The sequence below is a fragment of the Danio rerio genome, chromosome 5 (genome assembly GCF_052040795.2).
Source record: "Danio rerio strain M-AB ecotype USA chromosome 5, GRCz13ab, whole genome shotgun sequence".
Lineage (NCBI taxonomy): Eukaryota > Metazoa > Chordata > Actinopteri > Cypriniformes > Danionidae > Danio > Danio rerio.
In genome coordinates this window covers 31426244-31452786 of record NC_141025.1, presented here as the reverse complement: position 1 = coordinate 31452786, position 26543 = coordinate 31426244, and the positions used below count along the sequence as shown (strand labels likewise).

General features: G+C 36.9%; 3 protein-coding genes across 10 annotated transcripts in view; 2 read left to right on the top strand and 1 right to left on the bottom strand.

Annotated features, from left to right (window-relative positions):
• The first annotated feature begins 16 nt into the window (after positions 1–16).
• On the top strand, positions 17–4403 carry atf5a (activating transcription factor 5a). The gene is given in 4 exon segments (NM_001128731.1): positions 17–391; positions 1941–2186; positions 2522–3728; positions 3896–4403. Coding segments are annotated over 3 exon segments (1536 nt in total). The 5' UTR covers positions 17–391; positions 1941–2044; the 3' UTR covers positions 4083–4403.
• A 2976-nt stretch (positions 4404–7379) lies between these two features.
• On the bottom strand, positions 7380–26272 carry stk36 (serine/threonine kinase 36 (fused homolog, Drosophila)). 8 transcript variants are annotated; one of them, XM_087252514.1, is made up of 20 exons: positions 25629–26272; positions 24207–24347; positions 23825–23902; positions 21428–21558; positions 20970–21219; positions 20244–20337; positions 18716–18882; positions 18260–18414; positions 17790–17931; positions 16422–16541; positions 16155–16331; positions 13574–13665; positions 13272–13335; positions 13038–13145; positions 12766–12840; positions 10143–10260; positions 9926–10052; positions 9645–9819; positions 8236–9552; positions 7380–7939 (listed from the first exon to the last, which is right to left on the bottom strand). In XM_087252514.1, exons 2-20 carry the CDS (start codon positions 24267–24269, stop codon positions 7820–7822), a joined length of 3573 nt encoding a protein of 1190 aa, XP_087108640.1. In that variant the 5' UTR covers positions 24270–24347; positions 25629–26272; the 3' UTR covers positions 7380–7819.
• Positions 25751–26543, top strand: part of snx19a (sorting nexin 19a) — a 41446-nt gene continuing 40653 nt past the window's right edge. The window contains exon 1 of the mRNA XM_087250994.1: positions 25751–25889. The gene's annotated coding sequence lies outside the window, so the exon portion shown is untranslated. The remainder of the gene's footprint in view (positions 25890–26543) is intronic.

The following is a 26543-nucleotide window of genomic DNA, read 5'->3' as shown; positions in this document are numbered from 1 at the left end:
TTTTCAGGTTGAGGGATATGCCGACGGGATTTTGTGTTTTCTCGGAAGTCGCTGAGAAAAGTGAATGCTAGAACTTGTGGGCGTTTTCACCGGTCTGAAGTGTGAAATTTATCTCGCCCAGTGCATCCGCTGGGCGGAGGAATCTTTAGCACTGGGGGCTGACCGCGTGACGCAGCTGGTTGCTAGGTGTGGGTGACCTGATGCATTGACTCAATTAGCCGATTCTCAGTCATCAACTCCATCACAACAAAGCAAGACCAACAGCACTTCAGTCCGAGACACTCCGAAGGAGACATGGCTTTTTAATTTAGTACAGTCTTCGATCCTAAAGAAACACCGTGCTTTGCTCTTGCAACGCACCCCAAGCTCAACACATTTAAGCAAGAATGGAGTAAGTACAACTCATTACTTCATGTGCTTTGTTTCAGGCATTTGTTGTTTTTGTCTCTTGGCTTTGCACTTTTTGGATTTATTGATTTGTTTAAGTGCTGTTTAGCGTGTTGTCACTTGTTATAGATATCCGGGCGATGTTTTATGCAAGTTGTTTTTTGCTTATTAGAAAAGTTTCAGAAACTCCTTTCAGCTCTTTTAGTTGTTTCTACTCTATTTTGCAGCTTTAGGAATGAACCCACATTCATCAATTTGACCTACTTTATTAGTATTTTGACATGTTTCATGTTATTTGACACCCAATTAATTATTTTACGCACTTTGAGGTGATATGATGTTGAGCAGCTTGTTTGGGGTTTTAATGAAGATATTTGGCTTTTTTTTTATACAAAGTATTGCTTATCTGTTGGAACAATAGTACTGGGGCTACACCTGTTCGCCTGTCATTATTTCCTAGCTACTGTTTGTGTCGTTGACTTTCATATCCGCCACATTAAGGTATTGTTTCAAGTTGCATGAAACATGATGTATTTGTGCTTAAAACTGCCATTTTGAGAAAACATTAGTCGTTTTTAAAGCTTTCAGGAAGATTTGCTTTATTTGGTTTTGCATTACGTCATTGATTGTAAGCCACGTGCTGGCCAAGTTCAGACATCCAGCTTAGAGACGTCTGCTTCATGGCGCACCTGCCAGACTGCTTGAAAGAATTGTTCACAACGCATGATTCCAAAAAAAGAAAAGAAAAAAAAATCTTATAGATAATAGCTTTGTTACTGCTGTCTGACATTTCCAAAGTCATCTCTGATGATTCTGTCAGTTTACATTGCTGTTCTGTTTGTGACCTGATATTGTAAACAAACTGGACTTCGGTGTAGGTGCAAAGGGCACTAGAGCATTTGTTGGTACCTTAGTGTACATCATCTAAACAAAAGAAAGCTTAAATAGCTTTTAGAAGTCAGCACTATATAAATACATTTTTAAAAATTACATTTGAACTTTTTTTTTTCTTATTCTTTATTTTATGATTTATTATTGGCACGGTCTGAAATATTGTCTAAAGGTGCTTTACATTTGTGTGTCTTGTATATTTAGGCTGCTAATAAATTTCCCACAAGTAGAGCATTCGCCTGCTTCTCTAGGTTCTCAGTGGAGCTCCCCTAAGTGGGCACAAGGGACTTTGATGGATGGAAGAGTGGTAGTTTTCTAAATTGGTCCCTCGCTAATCACCAGTGTGTCTTAGCTGATGCTGTAACAGAATGAAGGGGTGTTATAGTTACTTTACTCAGTTTGCACACTGGGTCCCTCATTGTTAAAACTCTGAAAATATTGATTTATAGTTGGGAGATATTTTTAGATATTTTTGAAGAGCGGAGACATGTTTAGAATGGAAAGTCCAACCAACTAGGACATAATTCTCCCCTCTGCTTCATCCTACTTTAGTAACTGAAGAATCATGGTTGGTGTGATGCTGCCTTTGCAAAAGACCGAAACCTCCATAGACAACGTGTTTTACCGCACTGTCCCTCATCACTATTTCCCTCTTTTTTTAGGTTTCATAATGCGCACCAAGCCCTGTTTTCTGTGGCTCAACTCTCAAACTTCACTGTCGTGCACTCTAAGCTCAGGCATTTGAATCGTAGGACCAACGGACAGGATGATGACAATGTCAGCACCCATTTGGAAGACTCTACTCGTCTGCCCGGCAGACCCCCTCACTCTCTCTCACCCACAGGCTAACCACAGCCAATCGGAGGGGCGCAGAGGGGAGGGGCCAGAGGAGAACCAGCACTTAATTGGTGAGTTGCAGTGAATACAGTTTTTTATTTTTCCCAGTTTCAGGTGGGCACCGCACTGCAGCACATTTCGTTCTCCTTGAACAGTGAGTAAAACTACCAACATGGATCTATTTTATATTATTGGTTAATAATGTGCTAGTTTAATATTGCCTTTTCGCATTTCGGATTTAGTAAATGTTTGTAAACGATTTGTAATTTTTTTTGTTATTGTTTTTTTTTTTTTTTTTCGGGTTGTGAAAATGGTGCCAGTATAGTTGTTTATATGGTTTAAATAATTGCGCTACATTGTATCTATAGGCCAGTGATTAACATGTTGACCTCTGTTTTCCCCATAGGTGATGGTCTTAGTGACTGGATGACGGAAGAAGTAGATTTCTCCTCTTACCTCCCAACCCCTCACTCCTCTCCCTCCCCAAATGCATCCCTTCCCCCCTCGCCCCTACAGAATGACATCCAGGTGCCCTCAGATTTGGAGGTCATGACCTCTCTGCTGCAAGAGGAGCTTGCTCAGCTGGAGGATTACTTCCTGTCTGACCCACTCCCAGAAAAAGCCTCCAAACTGGGCAAATGCGACAAGGGTCCAACTGCAGTTGGTCCATCGTCGTATTACCAGTTGCCCTACGCATCATATTCTACTTCCAACCAATCCGAATCCAGCCCTCTACTTGTTACCCTGGCAACTGGGGAACTTGACTTGCTGAGCTTCTGTGGGGGTCCCATTGGCCGTACCAAGATTCCAAGACATGCCCCCTACAGCTGCAGCCGCCCCAACAGCAACGTCTGCAGCCGCAAGAGAGTTTCCGATGGGGTGAGGGTGGGTGACAGCTACGAGAGTAGCATCTGGAGTTCCAAAGGAAATTCCTCAGGTAACTCAGCTGTTGCGCCTGGTGGGAGCTACAGCTGTGCTGAAGATGAACGGGTGGTAGGCAAAGGCTACTGCCTAGGCAGTACAGTAGAGATCAGAAGGTGTGCCATTTTACCCAAAGAGGAGAAGAATTGCCGCTACACAGAAGAGGCCGTCGGCGCGAACAAGGCTGGTGGCAGCTACAATTTTAGTGGACCAATTCAAATTCCCCATAAGAAAGATGAAATGATGTATGGCATCAGAGAAGTCAATTTAAGTGGCATAGGAGGAAGCACAGAGATGGAGATGATGAGTGAACCGAAGAATGGTGCTTCTGACATGAAGGCCAACATATCCTGGAAGACAGAACCCAGCGAAAGCTGTTTCCTCCAAAATGCGTCTCAAGAAGAGGCCTATCACAGTTTCCTTGGGGCCATCAATGAGCCAGTAAAGGAGGAAAGCTTAGAGATTCACCGGCAACATAACTTCCACTGCGGCTTTCTCGAAGGCCAAGGCCCCGACTGCCTGAGCGGTGACCGCCACAGACCTGAAATGGGGTCCCCGTGTGCCAGAGGAGCCTGCGTGCTGAAAGAAGACCCCTGCATTGTGAAATCAGACCTAGAGGTGCCTCTAATCGAAGGGCACCATGGTGAACGCAAACAGAAGAAGAGGGATCAGAACAAGACTGCAGCTCACAGGTAGAGTGTTAATAGTTATAACAGTGTTCTAGATGAGAGCATAAAAAGTTGTCAAGTTTGTGAAGTTCCATTTGGTCATTAAATTAAATATTCTTGGAGGCTTGTGACCACGCCTTGTTTAACGCGCCAATTTCTGACTTGATTCTGCATTTGATCATTTTGAACAGATATCGTCAACGGAAACGAGCAGAGTTGGACTCATTGGAGGAACAGCTTCATGGTCTGGAGGGCAGAAATCGTGAGCTCCGGGACAAGGCAGAATCGGTGGAACGGGAGATCCAGTACGTGAAAGACCTCCTGATCGAGGTGTACAAGGCCCGTAGCCAACGCCTCAAGCAGGAAACCAGCGCCTGACCAAAAGCTCGACCACCTGGCGATGGTCCTGCAAGTAGAATTGATAGCAGTCTGAAAGGCAAAGGAGATTGGAATGTTTTCTGACTGAATGTGTTTTTTTAGGATATGGTGGAGGTTGTACTATTGCACGTTACTCAGTCATTTAATTTTCGTTACAAACTGACAAAGTCCATCAACAGCTGCAGCACAGACTTCCACTTTTCTCAGAAATAACTCCAAATCAGTCGATATGCACTGTGATTATTATGTCTTTGACTGTAATGACAGCCGTTTTTCCTTTTCTCTTGTTTTTCCAAGAGTGGCGAGACGGCTCATCCTCTTGTTTCCATAAATGAGCTTTAACAACAGAGCGTTTACAGTTCAGGACTGACAGAAATCAACACTGAATAATGCAAGATCGACTTAAACGCATCTTTATTTATTTTAGAAAAGGCTGTAAGGTAATATCACAGGTTCCGCATACCACCTGCATGCAGAGGCTGTTTCTTTTTTTCAGTTTAATTGATTTTTTATCAACTTTTATGGTACTAATACCGGCGATGTACAACATTGGTCGTTCCTTTTTTTTCTTCATATATCAATTAATGAACAAGCACTGATATTAAAAGCAATCTGTCTCCTACATATTGAGTTTCAGGGGAAGCACTTCTCAAATTGAATTTCCCTCAGGAATACTGAACCTGATATTGTGTTTTTGAATCCCCCATTTTAGATTAGTCCTGCAGCTCAGGGTAATACGATTTATGTCCAAAGTCATGGAGGTATGTCAGTTTGTAACTCGATGCTGAAGATATGGCACTGCCTAATAATGTTATGTGTGTTGACTTCCTGTATTTTGGTTCTTGCATGCAGAAGATTTCATGGCTCTTTACAAAGAATGTTTGTTTTTCCTTTCGTCTGAATGACCTGTTCTCGCAGAAGTCTTTCTTGCTTAAGGAGTCCTATTTTGTATTCTCTTGACCAACACGTTCCATTAGAGATGAATGAGTGGCATTTGATTCACAAACTACTGTTTGGCCCAATGTCTCTGCTGTTATTGCGACTACAATCAGGGTTTGTGATTTTATAAAGCTTGTTTGCTCTAATGTACAAGTGTGTGTTGGGGGACAGAAAGTAAAAATCTTTGTAGTGAATCAGCTTTTTCGAATAATCACTGAAATGATTGTGGTGGCTTTAGAATTGCAGACTTCCCAGCTTTTTAGCAATATTTCATTAACAATGTAAATGACTGAAGTTATGATCTTTAATTTTAATTTCTTGATTTTATTCCAATTGCGATCATGCACAATCCTTGAAAAATGTTATGATTTTCATGTTTACAGATTAGTGGATTTCAGGAGTTTATTCTGGTAACCTGTGTAGTGACTGATTTTTCTACTTGCTCAAATAGGAGACATGCATTTAGCACAAATGCAACAATAAGAAAGAAATCAACTGTAAATCAGGCCTTGATTAGATTTTATTTATTCTTCCTATTTATTCTTTTTTTATGACTTTTGATTTTACCGAAGTGTCGTGCGTACCTTAATACTACGTAGCAATATTACAAATATCGTTGAATTCCTCTAAATAAGCAACCTAGGTACTGAGAGAGCTTAGCATATCGACTTCAAGTATGCTTTCCTTGGCGGTATACAATCATGATTATGAAATATAATTAATTATGCGCTGTGTTGTACGGTCATTTTGTGAAGTTAAATCATTATTTTATTGTTTCTAAAAATTCATTTCATTTATTTTGAACAACCCAAAATGAAGGCACACGATTTCCAAGAGTTTACACCAGCTATAAATACTAAGATCACTCATTTTTGTACGAGGCATTTCAATGTATCGTCTCCGATTATTTACTATGTGTTTCCTGTTATTCCATTGAATTCAAATAAAGTGATTTGTGTCAGCAGCAGTGCACGTTGGCGATGATGGCTTCATGTGCGATTCTTAGAGCTTAATCGGTAGACCCTGAGTTTAACGGATAAACGGAGTTTATCCCTTGTTTGTCTGGAAAATTGTTTACAGCTTTGCAAGCCAAATATATGGAGCAGAGCTTTTCCCTCTTCTCACTGATGCACGACGAGGAGGGAAAAGCCTAACGAGTCCGTAGTGTGTGTGAGTGTGTGTGTGTGAAAGAGAGGGGCAGAGTGAGAGAGAGGGAAGTGGAAAATAGAAATAAAAAGCTTATAACACTATTATTATAACAGTATGAGGATGTCTAAAATACAGCGAATTCCGAGACAGCTGTGTTTTATTATTAACTATATTTTTCACTGTATCCCGGGAGTGTTTTTAGATTATAAAACATTTACGTTTTATTCTTTCATAAAAAGAGACATAAGCAAAATGCATAAGGTGCAAAAAAAAAAAATCAGGGGAAAATGTGATTTTTCTCCACATTCGTTCCTTCAAGTCTTATTTCTGTGTTGCGCTTCATTCATAATTATGTAGCCTATCCGTTTTTACGGGTCCGGTTCACAGGCTATTTATAGATTGTGAACACCGATCAGTCCTGATGTTATTGATAAAAAATATCCTATATTCTCAACCAGCTGTCTTTAAATTTACTCTTTGTATTTGTTTTATTTTACACAAACGCACACCATAAAAGTCGGAAACGTGAATTAAAAATATCAGACAGCTTACATGTTTTAAAAAATAAAACAATTAAATATTTCTCTGTGAAAGAAAGTGTTGAGAGAAATAATGGGACTGTCATTTTGGAACCAATATTTTAATAATTATATAAGACTAATTAAATTCGATGTTCCCTTATTAAACTGACTAATTTAGTTAGATGACAAAAAAATGAAGATTTATAATAAGAAACGGTGTAATAACAAGAACAAATCTGCAGAGTAATTTGCGCGCTATTTTAGGCTGTCCATCTGATTTTCCCGAGCTTACACTTTTATTTTTATGCATGTGCAATAATAATAGCAGTAATTTAGATAAAATTATTATTTCTAAACGAAAGTGTTAATTAACGGTTGATTTCAGGCACACATAAAATGCTTTTCATTTTACAATCACTCCCGAAATGAAAAGTTTGTACGTTTCAAGGCGTTTATCTCTCATAAAATAAGCATCCTAAAAAGTACAGATGATTTGGCGAGTGAATACAAATAAAACGAAATGTACAATCACGCATACAGAAATATTTTAATGAAATTCTATTGATCTATTTTATTTATTTATCAGAAAATAAAGTGACAAATAAAAACTAAATTTCATGAGATCCGGCACGGATTACCTTTAGACTACATCATGAAAATTTCTAAAACACATTCGAAGCACACCGACTTAAAATCTACAATTTTATTCCACATCAGAAATTATATAAAACGGTTTTAAATAAATACACGCAAGGTTGCAAAATAGTCACATATAAAAATAAGCCAAGTGCATTTTAATGAGCAGAAAATGAACAATCAAAATCCCCAGGTTCAAATACAATTTACAAGAATGAAAAATACAATTATTTACATCAAAAACATTAAATGTGAAATAGATAGTAATGTACATTTTATTGTAAAATTCTCTCTTATTTTTCAGATGTTATTTAGTCACTTATCACATTATTATTTAGATCATTTTCACACAACACGTTCAATTTCAGTCAGAACCTTTTGATCACAGATCAAATAAACATAAAAACCAGCAAGCTTTCCCAGCCAGCAAACCATATTTAGATCATGCAAAATGATGTCCTTTTCCTCACAAACAAACTATGAAGCTGACATTTATGTTTTTCCTTCGACTGACCCGTCCAACTTGCTGACAAGCCATTGATAATCCCTCTGAAATAAAGAGCTTTGGGATGAGCGACAGAGTTTTCTTCCCGCGTCTAGAGACCTCAGAGCCTTGAGGAAGGGAAGGGGGAAAATGTGAAAATGACAGCAAGGATTTTTTTTTCTCCACCAGCTTTGTCTGTCTTTCAAATTTTTTTTCTGCACAATTGTCAAAATGATGCAATACAGCACAAAAGCAGCTCTATATTCATTTGTTTCACTCTTTAAATGCAATTCCCCAAGAACTGCATTCTCTGCAGAACTATACATTTTGCTGTGGCATAATGAATGCCACGACTCTCTTAAATCTCTCGCAAGGCAGAAAATATCTAAACATGCCAGTCAAAACAGATTCACATTGCTCTTACCTGCAGTAATGTGTTTTGCTGGCTAAACACACGCAGAGTGGCCACAGCTGCCCGTCGCACTGCATGATGGGAATCATTACAGGCAGTCTGGAGAATCAAGCCTGGAGCGTCTGCATTGAGAAGAGCTCCATCTCCTCCACTGAAGGCAGCCAGATTAGCCAAGGCCCCACAGCAGTGCTGTCGAATGACATTATCAGCATCTGACAGCAGAGACACCAGAGGACGAGCGGCTCCTATGGCGAGCTGCATCCATACGTCCGCCTCCATATACCTGACGCCCTCCGTCCTCCTCGGTTTATCTTGTACTGACCATGTCTGCATGTCAGTTGTACTCTTGAGACCTTTGCTAGGGATATTGTCACTGGTTTTTCTGATTTCATTCAACCAGTTTCCCACAGCCTTGCAGGCCGCTCTACGAACAGACGGGGCAGGATCGCATAGGCAACCTAACAGGTCCTGGAACAGGTCAAATTTTGGTTCGTTGATAACCCGTATCACACATAAACCCAGGTGGCCCAGCAAGCTACAGCAGGCGGCTCGGATTCCATCATCTCGGTGGAGCAATGCGAGTCTCAGTTGGGTGAATTCGACTGGAAGAAAGAAGGACGACTGATAGGTGGGATGACGTGTTAGTAGAGAGAGAAGGATGAGAAGTTCTACTGCGCACCCACTGAGAGCTTCACTTTGTAGAAGCAGAGCCAACAGAGAACCTGCTGTTCTGGCCTCCTCAGGCGAGGATCGAATCGAGGTCTTAGGGCGATCGCCACTTCTTCTGAACTCCTCCAGACTGTCTATGAGCATGCTGATCCCGCAGCCTTGCTGAGGTGAGAGTCCTGCAGAACTCCCATGAATCTCCAGACTGTCCATGAGCTCCTCTATATGACCAATCTTTGGTGCATCTCTAAGATGCTCCATGGCCTTCGTTGGATATGTTTTGGCTTGACTCTTGACTTTGGTTTGGCGAATATTTCTGGATGGTGCGTTTTGAGAACTGTTTTTGTCCCTGGATGCATCTACGTCGCCTGTGGGTCGGTCTAAGCTCTTTTTTGATTTGATGTCTCCTTTGATATGATCAATCTTGGTTTTCTTTACAATTCCGTTGCTCTTACTTCGCTCAACACCATTCCCAGAGTGCTTTAGTTGAGTCTGAGTGTGGTCTGCTCCATTGTCTGAGCTTTCTGTGCCATGCGGGAGGAAAGCGGAGGCCTGGGCGGCAGTGATAAGGCACGGAGTGGTGTGTTGTGGGTCAGATAGCAGGAGACGATTCAGAAGACACAACGGAAGCTCCACCAAGGCAATAGGAATAGTCTGAATCATCTGAACAAGAAGACCAGTCAGCAGAAAAAAATAAAAATGACATTTTCTCAAAATGACTTCTGAAAATCGTGGAGCATATTAATAAACCATACCTGTACTAGACCTGCAACAATATTTGAGCTTTGATATGACTGGAGAACAGACAGATGTTTTTCCAGGGGCAAGTCCAGAGAGAAGGGGATGCAGAGGAGATGACAGCTCATCACTGATAGGCTGTTTATTTCTGAGTCGCCCCAGAAAAGACCACGTTCAAGCAATGAAGCGCTGCTGTCAGGAATAAAGCGGGAAATACATTGTAAACCTCTGAGAGGAGCACTTCTGAATGAATACTAATATAAGAGAAAAAGAAAAGCGCTTTATGTTTGAGGCTCACCAACTGGTGGTGAGAAGGTGCCCGAGGGTGGAGGAGCAGTTTGTGGTGTTATCTGATAGGAGAGTCACACAGGTGTATGGATCGCTGGAGAAAAGCAATAAAGCCAGAGAGAGGAACATGTACAGACCTGAGAGGAAAACAGAGACAAGTGTAAGTTATTACGTTATATCAAAGTTGCACTAGAGAAATAAACGAATGTTCTCTTCATGTTCACTACCATTAGGAGAGAAATGGCAGCTTTGGGATGTTGTGTTTTGCAGCATGATGTTCACTTTAGCCCACAGGCAGGGCCACAGATCTGACTGCTGAAAGTCGAGCAGTGAGCTGCTCTCACACTATTATCAGAGAAAACAAAAATATTGAGGTGATTAGAAACCACATTGAAGTCTGTATTAACAAAAAAAAAAATAGTTAAGACTTTATTTTGATGGTACCTATTGCACATTTTTGACTAAAAATGACATTACATACCAGTTAGTACTTATTTGAGTATTAGTAGACTGTCTGCTTAATATCTGCTGATACTGCTTCTTCAACAGACATTTAACAGACTATAAGGAACTTTGCAAGTACATGTCAGTTTACACTAACGCTAACCCCAACCTAACAGCCTACTTACAGTTGAAGTCAGAATTATCAGCCCCCCCTGTACTATTAGCCCCCTGTTTATCCCCCCGTTTCTGTTTAACGGAATGATTTTTTCAACACATTTCTAAACATAATAGTTTTAATAACTCATTTATAATATCTGATTTATTTTATCCTTACCATGATGACAGTAAATAATATTTGACTAGATATTTTTCAAGACACTTCTAAACAGCTTAAAGTTACATTTAAAGGCTTAACTAGGTTAATTAGGTTAACTAGGCAGGTATAGGTAATTAGGCAAGTTATTGTATAACGATAGTTTGTTCTGTAGATTGTCGAAAAAATATATAGCTTAAAGAGGCTAATAATTTTGACCCTAAAATGTTTTTTTTTTTTTATTAAAAGATGCTTTTATTCTAGCCGAAATAAAATTTAAAATGAAAACAAATAAGACTTTCTCCAGAAGACAAATATTATCAGACATACTGTGAAAATTTCCTTGCTCTGTTAAAGATCAATTGGGAAATAATTTTAATTTGGGAAATTAATTTAAAAATAAAATAAATTTCAAAGGGTGGCTAATAATTCAGATTCCAACTGTATAATCTATTGAGAATTAGTTGGCATGTAGATGCAATGACACTTAACTTTAACAAAATGTGTTAAAGGGACCATCAAAATAAAGTGATACTAAAAAATTAATTATTTTGTAAATGCATTGTTTTGAAAGATCTATGCATAGGTTTCATTTTTTTTAACTTGCATTAATTTTGAGTGCAATGGCCATATCTTCAAATTTCAGCCATGAACTGATGAACCTAAATAGGTTTCTTTTTTGATTATCTGTTACACTCAAAATCACAATATATGGAGGGAAATGAATCAGTCCCAAAGCTTTAAATATGACCAGTAATGGTTTTGTGATAGTTTATAAGTATATAATAGTATATAAAGTGTATATTTTTGTCAATATAAATAGCATTTTCTAATATACAGTGCTCAGCATATAAAAGTACACCCCTCACAAATCTGTCTTTTTAAATTCATATGTTTAATGGGAAGCTATACAATATTATATTTGAGCATGTACATTAGATTTAGAAATGAGAAATTTGGAGCTCAACTAACAAAATAACTTATGATAACGGTCCAGAAACTAGTACACTCAAATGTGTATGTTATAGAAAAATATTAAATACAAATTTAAACAAGAGGAAAAAAATTTTAAAATATAATTTTAATAAATATATCTGTTTAATAAATCTGATTTGTTTAAATGCACCAAAATACATTGCCTTTATTCAATGAGAAATGGAGAAAAATATTCATTTTCAAAATGGGTTGTACTCAATTATGCTAAGCGCTTTAAGATATGGTCTTCAACTGTCATCAGTTGATTCTTTTTTAACTATTATTACACAGAAAGACATTTTATAGGGTGCCTTCTGTAAGTCATGATAAAATATAGTAATTATTTTTTAAATCAATAATAAGCATAAGAAACATTCAAATGCAGGAAAAAATATTTTTATTGTTTTAATGTCTGAAAATCCATTTCCCAGTGATGGGTTGAAGCTGGAAAGGCATTCATGCGTAAAACATATGCTGGATAAGTTGGCAGTTCATTCCACTGTGGTGACCCCAGATTAATAAAGGGACTAAGCCGAAAAGAAAATGAATGAATGTTTGAAAATCCAATTTTGGGTTAGCACCATCTTCTCATAGCATGAAGGTTGCTGGTTCGAGCCCCAGCTGGGTCAGTTGGCATTACTGTGTAGAGTTTGCATGTTCTCCCTGTGCTTTGGTTTCCCCCACAGTCCAAAGAGAAGTGAATTGAATAAACTAAATTTTGTGTGAATGAGTGTTTATGGATGTTTCCCAGTACTGGGTTGCACCTGGAAGGACATCCGCTGTGTAAAACATATGCTGGATAAGTTGGTGGTTCATTCCACTGTGGCTACCCCTGATTAATAAAGGGAATAATCCAAAGGAAAATGGATGAATGAATAAAAGCCAGTTTTATCTTCGACCCTTGTTCCGCTAAACATTTCTTCATAAGCACTTGCTATTTTAAAAAGTTACATCAGTTCTTTGCTCTGTAAATAGCATTGCTCTGTGCCGTTTCCCTCAGATTTCACACTACACCATTTATCGTAGATCCAATATTAGACAACTGTCCAAACCGATTATCTGTCTGTATCTAATTAGCCCAGCGCAGATTTGAGAGGAATTAATCAGAGAGAAATTACCTCAGCTAGCCTGTGGAGAATCAGTGACAGAAGGCCATCACACAGGCCCCAACCTGCAGGTAAGGGGTTATGAGCCTATCGGAAAAAAAAAGAGAGAGAAAGAAAGAAACAGAAAAACAGAGAGAGCAGACAGATGGTGGGAGGTGGAGAGGGAAAGAAACGCAGAGAGCGAGAAGGTGGGAATTGACTACACTGGATTTCATCACATCAGTGACATTAATTACTCCAAACACTGTTAACCCTTATTCACAGGATAAATAATAGAACTGTACCTCTGTGTCTGTCAAAACATCCCCCAAAACGGCCGTGAGCTTTTCCATACCGACATTCACAGACACACCGCGCTGTGTGAACAAGGTTAAGACTGCTGCTGCCAAAAGCTGTAGGAGAGACCACAGAATCAAGTGTAATGCAAATGAAAGCAGACATCCCACGATTACTGTACTCCGCTTTATTTCCCAGTTTAAAAGTGTTTCAGAGAAAACCTTTTAGCTAGAGACACTTACCGCTGAGCGCTTTGGGTCTCCGCTGAGAAACACTGAAATAAATAGCTGACAGAGATCCTCAGCTCTGATGAGAGAAAGTACTTTTCGTTAAATAACACCCAGATTAAAATTTCACTAAAAGCCCGAGAGCAGTTGGGAAAACAACAGCCTCAGAAAAAAAGTTGCGCAATTAAGACTACAGATTCTTTCATTTAAAAAAAGAAACAATGGGTTTACTGAAGTAATGAGGGGAAAAACTATTTCAGTGGGAGAAAAGTGTACTTTGATGGCGTGTGGATGAAAAACAATTCATGAATCCATACCTTCTGCCCTTTATCTCCCAGCCCGGGCTCTTTTCCAGGTACATTATGAGGACACTCATCAGATCTGCCAATACTGTCTCACCCTGCGACTCCTTCAGTAAATATCATCCAGTCAGATATGCAGCATACATTCACTAAAGCTAATGTGTGCCTTTATAAACATATTTGTTTTCATTTTGTCCGTTTCTTTTTTTGCTAATGCAAACAACATATTTTTGCTATCTTTATTAAAATACTAATATTTAAACCTCAGTTCATAAACTTTCATTTATCAAAAAACAACAACAACAAAAAAGACATTAAGGGGAATAAATGTCCCAACGCAAACTAGGCATGAGATGATAACCGTTTTCAAGGTATACCGTGGTTTTGAAAAGTCAAGCTTTTAAAACTGCCAAAATGTTCTGATATACCAATCCTATACTATGTGTAAGACATTTTTTATTTTAGTTTTAGGACAATAGCAGAAAAGATATCCTAAGATACTGTTTTAAATTGTAAAGACTTGTGTTTTTAAGTCAATTATTTGTTTGCATTATTTAGCCTGACGTTTACTTCTACAAAATATTCTAAATGTTTCTCAAAATAAAATATATTAAGTTTAAATGGGAATAAAGTTTTAGTTTTTTTATCACAATACTGTAAAACCATTATATTTTTATCCAAGGTAATTATACCAACTGAGCCTGGTTTCTCCCAAGGTTTTTTAATTCTTCACTTTTGCCAAATGGTGAAGTTTTTTCTTCCCCGCTGTCACCACTGGCTTGCATGGTGGGGATCTGTAGAGCTGTGCATCAATGGATTGCTCTTCGGTGTTTGGACTCTCAGTAGTGATTATTAAACCACACTGAACTGAACATAAACTCTGAAAACTGAACTACACTGTTTCAATTTACTATGATCTTCTATGTGAAGCTGCTTTGACACAATACATAGTAAAAGCACTACACAAATAAAGATGAATTGAATTTAGTTGAATTTACCGCCAGAATCTTTTACCAGCCGATGTCTAGCGCAAACCCAATAAAGCAAAATTTAAATCTTTAATCTAATCAAGCAAAAGACATACATTATTTGTTATTAGACTAATTTTATTGGTAAGACTTTACAATTTTAGTTTATTTCCATGTAAATGTGAAATGACATTTTCCTTGTTTAATCCCTGTGTCAATAAAAAGGTTGCACATTAATGATTTATTTTTTTCTGTTCCACATTTATTTTTTTTAGGTTTGTCAGATGAAACAAATACCAGCATTTTTCCTGATTTCTGCTTTTGACCACAATAGCCAGAAAATATATATCATGAAATTAAATGTCACCCATATTTTGATATTTTATTTTTATTGTTTTAAGTTATTGTATAACAATGGTTTGTTCTGTAGACAATAGCTTGGAAAAAAAAATTGCTTAAAAGGGGCTAATAATTTTGACCATAAATTATTTTTAAAAATTAAAAACTGCTTTTATTCTAGCAGAAATAAAACAAATAAGAAAAAATATTATCAGTCATACTGTGAACATTTTCTTGCTCTGTTAAACAATATTAGGAAAATATAAAAAAAAGAAAAAAAAATCTGACTTCAACTGTATATTAGAAATGTCATTAATATTAACAAAAAATATTAATTTGATATACTTTTATATACTTATACATTTTTCTTATGTTTAATCCCTGTTTGTCAATAAAAAAGTTACACATTTGTTATTACAGTTACACCAAGTTATACATAAAATGGTCAGAAAGGTAACATATCACAGATAAATATTATTTCTGCTTTCATTAACATAGATTTTACTAACAACGATTAACTACCAAAATCAGTAAAATTTTAGGATTTTAACCTTTTAAATGACAGTTTATTTACATCAGGGGTCAACAAACTTGTTCCTGGAGGGCCGGTGTCCTGCAGATTTTAGCTCCAACCCTAATCAAACGCACCTGAACTAGTTAATCAAGGACTTGCTAGGTATACTTGAAACACCCAGGCAGGTGTGTTGATGCAAGTTGGAGCTAAACCCTGCAGGGATAGATGATTTTCTTTATACTAAATGTTTGGCTATTGAGGTCAAAAACAGAAATCAGGAAAAATGTTGGTATTTGTTTCAGCTGACCAATCTGAAAAATAATTGTGCAACAGAAAAAAATAAATCATAACATATGTGCAACTTTTTTATTGACACACAGGGATTAAATAAAGAAAATGTTTATTCCATTAATTCATTATTTATTTTAATTAATATTAAATGTAAATCTATTATTTTCAATATTTCCAATATTTCCAAATAACAAACAAAAGAAAATCCACAGCTCAAAGTACAGCTCAATTTTTTGTAAAGAAAGTGTGTTAGCCGGATTTGAAATTATGCATGGCATTGTGAAGTATCTTCAAATTATAAAAAAAAATAAATTAATGTTTATTTAACAGAAAAGTTACTGGTAAATGTCCACCAAGGAAATATATCATATTTGTACAGGTTTTATTAATTTTTATTCATTTATTCATTATCATTTTCATCTTTATATGCAATCTATAGACAAAAGAACTTATGAGAAACACACACTATCGGCATTTGTCTGACCTGCATCAGATCTGGAATGTTCAGGACGTCCTCAATAAGGCTGAACAGAAGATGAGGCAGTTCCAGCTCTTTTCCCACAGTTTCAACATCTCCAATCCGGCAGCCCTGAACAATGTTTCTCAAGACCTTCAGTGGCAGTAGAATTGAAGAGGTCTCTTCACCCTTCCTGACCAGCAGCTGGACAGATCAGAGAGTCTTTAATATGCTAATTTACACTCACTGTCACAGCTGAAATCGCTGCTCTTGTGACACTTAACTGAACATCACCTGGGTTTTGGCTTGCAGAAGCTTGTTCTTTAACCCCTGAAGGATAGAAGCATTCACGGGTCCCTGATCGCTCAATTCAACCAACCGCTGCCACTCATAATCACTGTCCATATCCTGCTCCTGCATGATGAACAGAGTTATGTTTAGGGGAAAACAGATGTGACGTTAGACATTTACTGCAGTTTATTAAGTGGTTCTTTAATCTGAAGGAACAGAATATGGTGAAGTCAAAAAAGCTACAGATATTCTTGTGATAATAAATTCACTCATTTTCATGATGGATAAAGAAAATGCAGGAAGACATACATGTCATTCAGTTTTTACTGCAGTTAAGGATTATTTGTAGCACAAATATTTGAAAGAATTAGATTCTGTACTTTTGAATGGAAGATTGGCAAACAAGACATGCATTTAAAAATCCACAGTACACATTTAAATAAATGTGAATTTAATACAGTAATAACACAGAATTAATACAGAATTCAACATTATTATGTATATTATAAAGCCAAGGAAAATAAATAAGAGACAACTTGAAAATCTATATTTTCTCTTGATTTATATTATGAGGTTCAGTGAAATGTTTTTTATCCTGTAACTGCTGATAACATTTCCACCCCTTTGAAGAAGTGTTGTCATTTACATAATGAAATGACAATTGATCAAAATGACAAAAAGTCATGTTTTCAGACAAGTAAATAAATTTTACTTAGACAACTAATTTTTCTTTAGACAACCAATGTATTAACTACAAAAGGGTTTAGAAAGCAATATTTGCTAAAACCCTAATTGTCAATCACAACAAATGAAACCATTTGTTATACTAATTAATTGTCTTTTTCTGCAAAGAAAATGCTTTAAATGATTACTTTTCTTATAAATTTTGGTGGAAAAAGTATATATTTTACTCATACCTTTAACTAAAAAAGTCAACAGAAAATTATTATTAGAAACTAGGAGTTTTATTTAGATAAATTAATTAACCACAATTCATCTTGGAATTCACAAAGTTTCAAGAAGTGTACGTTCTTCAATAAAATCTAAGCATTTAATGGAACAAATCATCCTTATTTAATGAATTTAATTTTTAAATGTATTTTTTTATTATGCCTATGGCTGTTCAAAATCCAGCCGAAACACAGAGCAGCACATAGTTTACCAGAAAATTACACAGCTTTTTTTGTATATTTATTTATTTATGTTTTATAGCTTAAAGTATGAGTAAAAAGCTTATTTTAACTAATTAACATTGTTTAATTGAGGACAGCAATTGAAGAGACTTGATGTTATCCTAGGTTTGCTGAAGTCCCTGATTAAGAAACACAGAGTTAAAACCCCAATACAAATGTGAATAATGGCAATAAGAACCTCGCTGTCCATCCGGACAGAAGCCAGGCTTGTCCTTACATGTCCAGGGCGCTTTAGAAACTGTCGGGGTCCCACCTCTACTGAAGGAAACTCCCTCGCATAGTCTCTACTGATCTGACCTTTATGTGGAGCTGAGCGTGCCCTAAAAACAAAAGGGAAGACGGTCAAGAGGGTTGTTGAGAGTAAGATTTTTCACATTTGTTAAAAATAGAGGATAGATTTACATATAAGAATACATTTCCAAAGTGTTTTTAATCTTTCAGAAATCCTATTCCTCACTACTTCTGATATTCTTAAGTTTGAACAGCCGTTTGACTATTTCAGATCAACACATTTGGTTTTATAATATATTCCATCCTTCAAGCTGGTCAAAACATCAATTTCACCGTCACAGCAGCATTGTTAATGTGCTCTTTTTTAAGTTGAATCCCGCAGGTTTTTCAAATTCAAATTCTAGATGGAAATACTACCTGGTAACACTGTTGTCATTTGCTTGATGCCGATTGGTTGCTGGCTGAGATGAATTTTGATACACTGAAAAGGTGCTGCCCAATGAATGGCCGGTGTTGGATGCTCCTCCAGCTGAAGCTGTCTTACAGCGAGCAGCACTTCCACTTGCAACCTCCTAGTTAATCAACAGCCAACATTTCTTATTACACTTTCACAGAAACAATTACACCTATACAGGATTTTCTCTCATCCTCTCCAAATTCTGTATAAATGTAAAAAATATATAGTCTAATATGCACAAATCACAACAATAGCACTGATTTAATTTACATAAAATTCTTAGAGCGAAAAAAAAATTGAAATCAGACAGAAAGACATCTAAAAAACAGATTCAAAACAATTTAATACATAGAACTAAGAAGGACTACAGTTTTTGTTTGTTCCTGCTGTTGTTTCCAGATGCTGTTTGAGTTTACCCGTCTGTTAGTCTTCTCTTTCTCTCGAAGCTCTCTTGCTTTGCGGAGTAGTTTGCCTTCTCCGCTGCGCACTGTTGTTTTCTCTGCGACCTGCTGGTGTTTGAGGGCCTGGACGTCTGGACTGGGTGGAACAGTGAGCGGGTTACTCGAACCTTCATCTGACACCACTGTCAAAGCAAACAACATCACCACTTTAGAGAAAGCCAAACAGTGTCATTTAGACATGTAAAACTGATGTAGATTATGTAAAATGTATGTAAAAACTGTTTTTTCTTGGGTTCCATTTGCTGAGAGGTTTACATATGTTTAAATATATATGACAAATGTGTTTTTAAGCATCAAAGCAAAAATTGTAATACAACTTTAAAGTTATTTCTTGTTACATTATTTATAATGTGTCCTGTTAGATTATATTTTCTGTCAAAAATAATGAATATCATGCATGTTTACTATGAACTACAATTCTGTGTAACAATAATTTATTACAGAGTATACACACACAAGTCAGAGAGTGACATTCAATACCTTTTAAGACCTTTTTAAAAACTCTTTCCATACATTTTAAGACCTTATAACAACTTCAGCTTTCAACTGGAATTACTGGCGAGATTTTAAATTACAGTATATTTACTCAATATTAATGTAAGAAACTAATCCGAAACTAAAGCATTATTCATATATTGAAACAAAATCTATTAAATCTAGCTAATTCAGCAGGTTGGAAGAAATAACGGTTAGAGGAATTATTTGGTTACTCCAGTAAACAAAGCATGTCAAATCTAGCAGGATTTTATTGATTTCATAAGCATCCTGATACTCACAGATTTAATTCAGGTAAACTTTGGCAAACAACCATACATTGAATAATCAAAAATAATATAAAATTTAATAACTTGTAAAATAGCTTTTAAGACATTTTAATATTTTTAAAGGCCTAAAATTTCTCTATATTGATTTATCAAATGTTGTTATTTTTTAAAACCCCAAGGAACCCCTGATATAATAAACCCACATTTTCTGGCAAAACAAAAATTTGACAAGATTGATTTGATGACGTATTAAAAGATGTTTTTAAGAAAAAAGATTATGGGTGCAAGCTCGCTTTCAAATCGCTAGGTTATGTCCATTACCAAGTAGTAATTTTGAAAAAATGTAAAATATAATACAATTTTATATGCTTGCTTATTTCTTTACAAATTCAAATAAATTAAATATACATTCAAGCCAGCGTAAGTATGTATACAAAAGTACATAAAGGCTTATTTTTTTATACAAATGGCATTGAAATTGCTGTTTTGGTTAACATTATTTCCTCCATATTTTAACATTTTTACAAGAGAAACAATAAAGTAGACAGTTTTCCTGTATTTAAATATGCTTTCAGCTAATTAAAAAATCAATTTTAATTAAGAAAATAAATCAAATCACTATATTTTTTATGTATTTGGATTTTGAAACGCTGACAGTTTCCTATGAATAGGTTGAAATGTATCTCAATTGAATTATACAAAAACATTGTAGCTCTCACTCAGAACTCCATCTGCAACAAAAGGGTGATGGAGCAGGTCAGGCCATGACAGTCTCTTCTCTGGCTCTTTCATCAACAATCCCTTCAGAAAACTCTACACATGGAGAAACCACAGAGACAGCAGTTTAAACTAAGGACTTTAAATGTTTTCATTACAATCAAACACAAATCAACACACACACAAAAAAATGGACTGCATATCCTAACTTCTAATATCACTAGTTAACACAAAATACATTTTTTTAACACATCCAATAATTTCTAAAATATCAACCTCTATCAAATGGTTGATAAGTCGGTTTGTGGTAAAAGTACTTGAATTAATGCACATGCGATGAAAAATCATAAAATATGAAGTAAAAATGAAGTGTAAGACCAATTTATTAATAACATGATCAAAATAAAAATTTTGAACACTAAATCAGCTTTATTTTTTGAAGTATGCCATAAAATATTGCTTATTTAACATGTTTTCTTGTTGTTGTTTTTACAATAAAACCAAAACCAAGTGTAGTAGTGTAACAGGATTATGTTTGCTTGACTTTTTTTGTAAACCAACAATGCTGTGTGTGTAAACCATTATTTAAATCAGTCATTCTTTAAATGACTTTAACAGTCTTTATTTAAAACAGTCAAAATATGGTCAACCATTTGGTAGACCAGGCAGTTTAACATGGTTAAAAACACAGTGAGAAAATTGCACATGGGAAGTAAACTACTCCGTACCAAGCAGTCTTGGCTCATGTTGTCTGGCCATTTGACTGGATCTCTCACTATGAGCTGCACCAGCTGAAAGATGGAGTTGGTGTAGAACGGAGGCGCCCCCGTGTGGAGCTCATAGAGGATGCATCCCAGAGACCAAAGGTCAGTCGAGTGGTCATAAGGCTTCTCTTCTACTAATTCCGGAGACATGTAGAGAGGCGTTCCCTTAATAGAAGTCAAAACCAAAGTGGACACACTCATGGCACGAGCAAATCTGTAAAGAGATGTTCCTATTAGAGACCAAATTAAGATGAAAATGATATATCTATTTGAAATCACAAATGGCCAAGAAAATTAGGATGAAAATTATGTGTCTAATTGACTTGCCAAATGGCAAAGAAATAATTATAAAAATAAAAAATAATATTTCAAGCCATTTAAAGAAAAAGAAGTTTAAACTTGTATCAATTGGTAACACCAACCCAAAGTCACACAGCTTCACGACTCCTCCTTTTCCCAGCAGGATGTTTTGTGGTTTCATGTCACGGTGTAAAATGCGATGTGAGTGGAGATAATACAAGGCAGAGACAAGCTGGCAGGCTATTTCACGCACCTACACAAGAGGTGAGATAACAGGTTAGCAGGCGAGTATTTGCCAGTTAAGAGGTCTGAGCAGAAGAAAAGCCAGCATATCTTCAAACTGAAGTGATGGACTGTGTGCATTTCACAACAGCACATTTACTTTAGTGTGAATGTTTGCGGTAATATGTATGGCATATTTCAGTGTTTCACAACCACGTTCCTGGTGGACCACCAACACTGCATGTTTTGGATGTGTCCTTTGACTGTCACACCCATTTCAGTTCTTTCAATCTCTGCTAATGAGCTGATGATCTGAATCAGGTGTGTTTGGTTAAGGAGACATGGAAAATGTGCAGAGCTGGTGGTCATCCAGGAACATGGTTGAGAAACACTGTCCTATTTAAGATTTCATATGCATCAAGTAATGTTATTAGCTGGGGTGTCTTCTGATTTTCAAAATGTGTTAAATACAGAGGGAATTTGATGTATAATAACCCAGAATTTGGCAAATTTCATATGAAGAAGTTAAAGGTTGGTGCACTTAATCAAACTGTGATACAGACTTTAAGTCTCAAACTTGATTCCTGGAGTTCCACTCAAAGACAGCTGATCCAAATAATCGAGGTGTACATGACTCTTTTAACACCTCGATTATTTGGATCAGCTGTGTTTGATAAGGTTGGATCAAAACTGTGCAGAGCTGCGACCCTCCAGGAATTGAGTTTGATACCTATGGACTAGAGTCTGTAAAAACTAAACCATAAAAACAACTTGTTTAATAAGACTTCTGCATTTACTATTTATATGAAAAAATAGGGTCATATCATGTACACAAAGAAACTCTTCACAACAACCTGAAACAAAAATGGTTCAACTTGAATAAATTATGACAGAAGTCTAGGCCTGTTACTACTGAACAGCAGAGTACTTCTTTCTAAAACAAACTGTACTATATTTTGAATCTAACAATAGGGTTTATTTATATTTTATGCAAATTTGGGTTGATGCAACAAAGCAATTCTTTGTGTAATTGTGCAAACGGTAAATTGTAACTAACATTAAAATTTTAATTGATTATACAGGCTTTTAAAATGGAAAAAATGACCAAAAAAATCGGATTTCAAACAGTCAAAATTAGATTAAAAGTCTAGTGTCGAGAAGTCTAGTCTAGAATGATACTAAAATAATACCCTAACCAGTGTTTCTCAACCACCTTCCTGGAGGACTGCTAACACTGCATGTTTTAGATGTCTCCTTTGTCTGTAACAGCCATTATGCTGCAGTCACAGTAGAGTTTGTGCGTGCGAAATTCTGTCATACAGCACTGCGAAAAGGGGCGGGATTAAACAAGATGATTAGACATTGTGAAGTTTATTTATAAACAAATTTCGAGAGGATCACGTGCTTATGATTGTTCACAGCTGTTCCAACTTTAGCTAATGACTGATTATCCTATCAGACGATCCTTAACTCACTATAAATAACCAGACTATTCTCATCTCAATATGTTCGTCTTGAAGAAACCCCCCCACCCAACCCTACTTTCCCTCCTTTCAAATGGGCGTAACGGTGGCCAGTGATTGGCGCTGTTGCCTCACAGCAAGAATGCCCCTGGTTTAATTTGTTTCCAAACCAGATGGCATTTCTGTGCGGAGTTTGCTTGTTCTCCCTGTGGTCGCGTGGGTTTTCCCCGGGTCCTCTGGTTTCCTCCCACAGTTCAAAAACAAGCACTCTAAACAATTAATCCAAATACTTCAGCTAAACTCTGAGTACACCTTTCAGCATCCATATCTGACACTTAGCTACAACAAGCAAGAGGGGGAGTCATCAAGATCTACCTGAGCTCAAACTCCCCTCTCGCCTTGCATCGGGAGGGAGCCCAGGGCTCGAGGATCTTATAAGCTCGGGGCTCTCTCCCGGGACAGCACGCCAAACTAGCTTAATTATCAATCATCAGCTAAGTGTGAACTCTTGAAAAAAAAAAAAAAATGCGAGTGATTGGTCCATGTTTTAAATTCCTGTCCAGAGAGGTCATGTTTTGATCCTCGATTAGTCTCACGCAATCATGTGATGCGATTCTGCAGGTCAGAGTTCACCAAGCTTGAACTTTCCAAAAGTGCAGTGTGACCACAGCTTACAGGTCTTTCAGTCTCTGCTAATGAGCTGATGATCTGAATCAGGTGTGTTTGTTTAAGGAGACATGGAAAACGTGCAGAGCTGGTGGTCCTCCAGGAACATGGTTAAGAAACACTGCCCTAAACAACAAATCTAAAACATTGCAGTGCCACCATGTGTACCTGCTTCTCAGGTAAACTCCCGTCATCCTCTAGGATCTGAAACAGTTCCCCCTCTGCATACTCTGTCACCACCACCACCTGCCAGAGGAACACAAATTCATTTTTTTTTACCCAATTCTTTTTTCAGTTAAACATTTTATGGGACGATCAAAGTCCCACGCTTACTGCATTTGTACCAATGCCAATATCCCAACGTCTAAACATATATTACATTTTGCCAACAAGAATCGTTCCCTGGAGATTTGAATGTTAAAATCCTGAACCCTGGGAGCTATGTGTCAATTCAACAAGCCGTTATACTGGAAGCACCAGGTTATAAGAACAGAGATGCAACAGTAGAAAATGTAACATGACTTTGGAGAGCAGGCTGTGACAATCATACCTCCCTCTCTGTCTCAAAACTGTCTAAAAGCAGCACTATGTTGGGATGCTTAAGCCCCCTCATGATGTCAATCTCTCTTTTCAAACTGCGCAGGTCCTTCTCTGAGCGGCCAACTTTGGGAATGAACTTCAAAGCCACAACCTAGAAAATAAAAATGGCTGATGTTATTCACAGAAAGAGATTTACTGCTATAACTGATAGAAAGAAGTGTTTTAAAGGGAATTTGAGCTGTTGAATAATTCACCCTTAGGGTGTTCTAAGCATATGTAACTTCTCTCTTTAGTAATTTTTTTTAGCTGTGGTCTTTGGTGATTCATTAAATAACATCGCCACTTTGAAAGTCTTACAAAAACATATTTGAATGAATACTTGTAGGCCCTAATGACACTCGAGGTCTTAAAAGTCGAATCGATCAGTCTGTCCAAGAAACTGAACATTGCTTACCTTAAATTTACAGCTTCTCCAAAGGGTCCTTGGAGCATTCACAACCATTCGGAGCATATACAACAAAGCTTTTTGTTGTATATAAAGTCATATGCGTGGGCACTTAAACAAATTGAGTTTGTTAAATAGGACGTGCGTGTGATGTACTGTCCACCAAAACGCTATTATGAATTTGCTTATTATGAATGCTTCCAACTATATAAAAGCTTGTAAAAAGCTTGTCAGCTCATGCGTCATGTTGTTTTGACTCTAAAAATGTTAGTAACGTAAGCTGTTGACCTGCGTGTTATGTATCACCATGAACCAGGTGTTCAGTACTATTTTTTTGGGTTTTTTTTCATTGTTTTCTATTCTACTTAAGGATAAATGTCACATACTTTTCAGGATTCATACACATTTTTATTACTAAAATTCCATGACTTTTCCAAGACTTTCAAGTATCATGACCTAATGTTTCATGCAATGTCTACATATGCATGGTAAAAAAATACAAAGCATGTTCAAATTTCTTACAGCATATCGTAAAATACGCAGCAATCTACTTAGTTTCAATTTATGTCTATGTAAAATTGATTTAGATAATGCTTACACCGCACTCATAATGTGAGAGTATGTGATTGGCCAAGGACATAATAGAAGTCAAGACAACTAACCTATATTCAAGTATACAGATATTTGTCTTTCATGACTTTTTCTAAAACTCTGTGGGTTTTTCTGTTTTTCCAAAACTTTTTCAGGTCTGGAAAATGCCATGTCAAAATTCCATGACTTTTCCAGATATTTTATGACCGTATGAACCCTGTTTGTTGATGGCATGATGAAGAACTATATCTTTAAGTGTGTATAGATGATAACCTGAAGTAGTTTCATGAACAAAAAATCTTTACAATTTTAAATTGAAAAAAAAAAGTAATATAAACACACACAACGACACAAACAAATTAATTAAAAAATAAATGTATACCAAATACGTTCTACCTAATAAGGTTTGTCTTTTATTGTAGAAATGGGATGGATGGATGAATGGATGGATGGATGGATGAATGGATGGCTGGATGATGGATGGATAGATAGACAGACAGATACTTTTTGAAACCTCTGACGCAAACGCAGCGCTCACCTGGCCGCTGAACTTCCTGCGACCTTTGTACACTCGTCCGAATGACCCTTCTCCGATAACCTCCAAAATATGGTACTGATCCATCTCCAGCGACGTTGACAGAGACGAAGACTTTACAGGTAACTAACGTTGCAAAAACGCACAAACGTTGCTCAGTGAATAAAACGTACCGCTAAGCACATAACTTAGACCGTTTTCTCCTCATTGATCGTTTCGCAAGTGAACAGCAAATTAAAGCATGACAGGCTAGGGAGCAGTAGGTAAGCTAGTGAACAGCGGAAACTTTCTCATTTGATCCTTATGACTAACGTTACTGCAAAACAACGTCTATATTTCCATTCCTACTCCCGAGCACAGAATTAAACATAAACCCAATACTAGTAGGTGTCATCAAGATAAACGGGCTTTAAGATTAACACGATCGCAAAGATTGAGCAAACTTCATAAAGTTTGACGTGCGCTGCTGTCCAGAGGAACAAAAACAAAAAGCGCCTAGCAACGTGGTGGCTAACCAGTAGAAGCCCTTTTAAAAGTTACTACAAAACCCAAAAACTTATTGAGACGGGTGTGTTTGAAAACATTCGTTTATACTTTTATTAGCTTTATATTTTAATTGGTTGAAAACGTATGATTTAAAAGCGGTAGATAGACCAAATTGAGCGAAATTTGAACAGGCGATGTGTTCGTGTCCTCATTCACTCCTGTCACTAAGGGGGCCTTCACTTATCAACACGGTGGCGTCCTGACAACAGCGCTCGTGTCGAGGGGTGAGT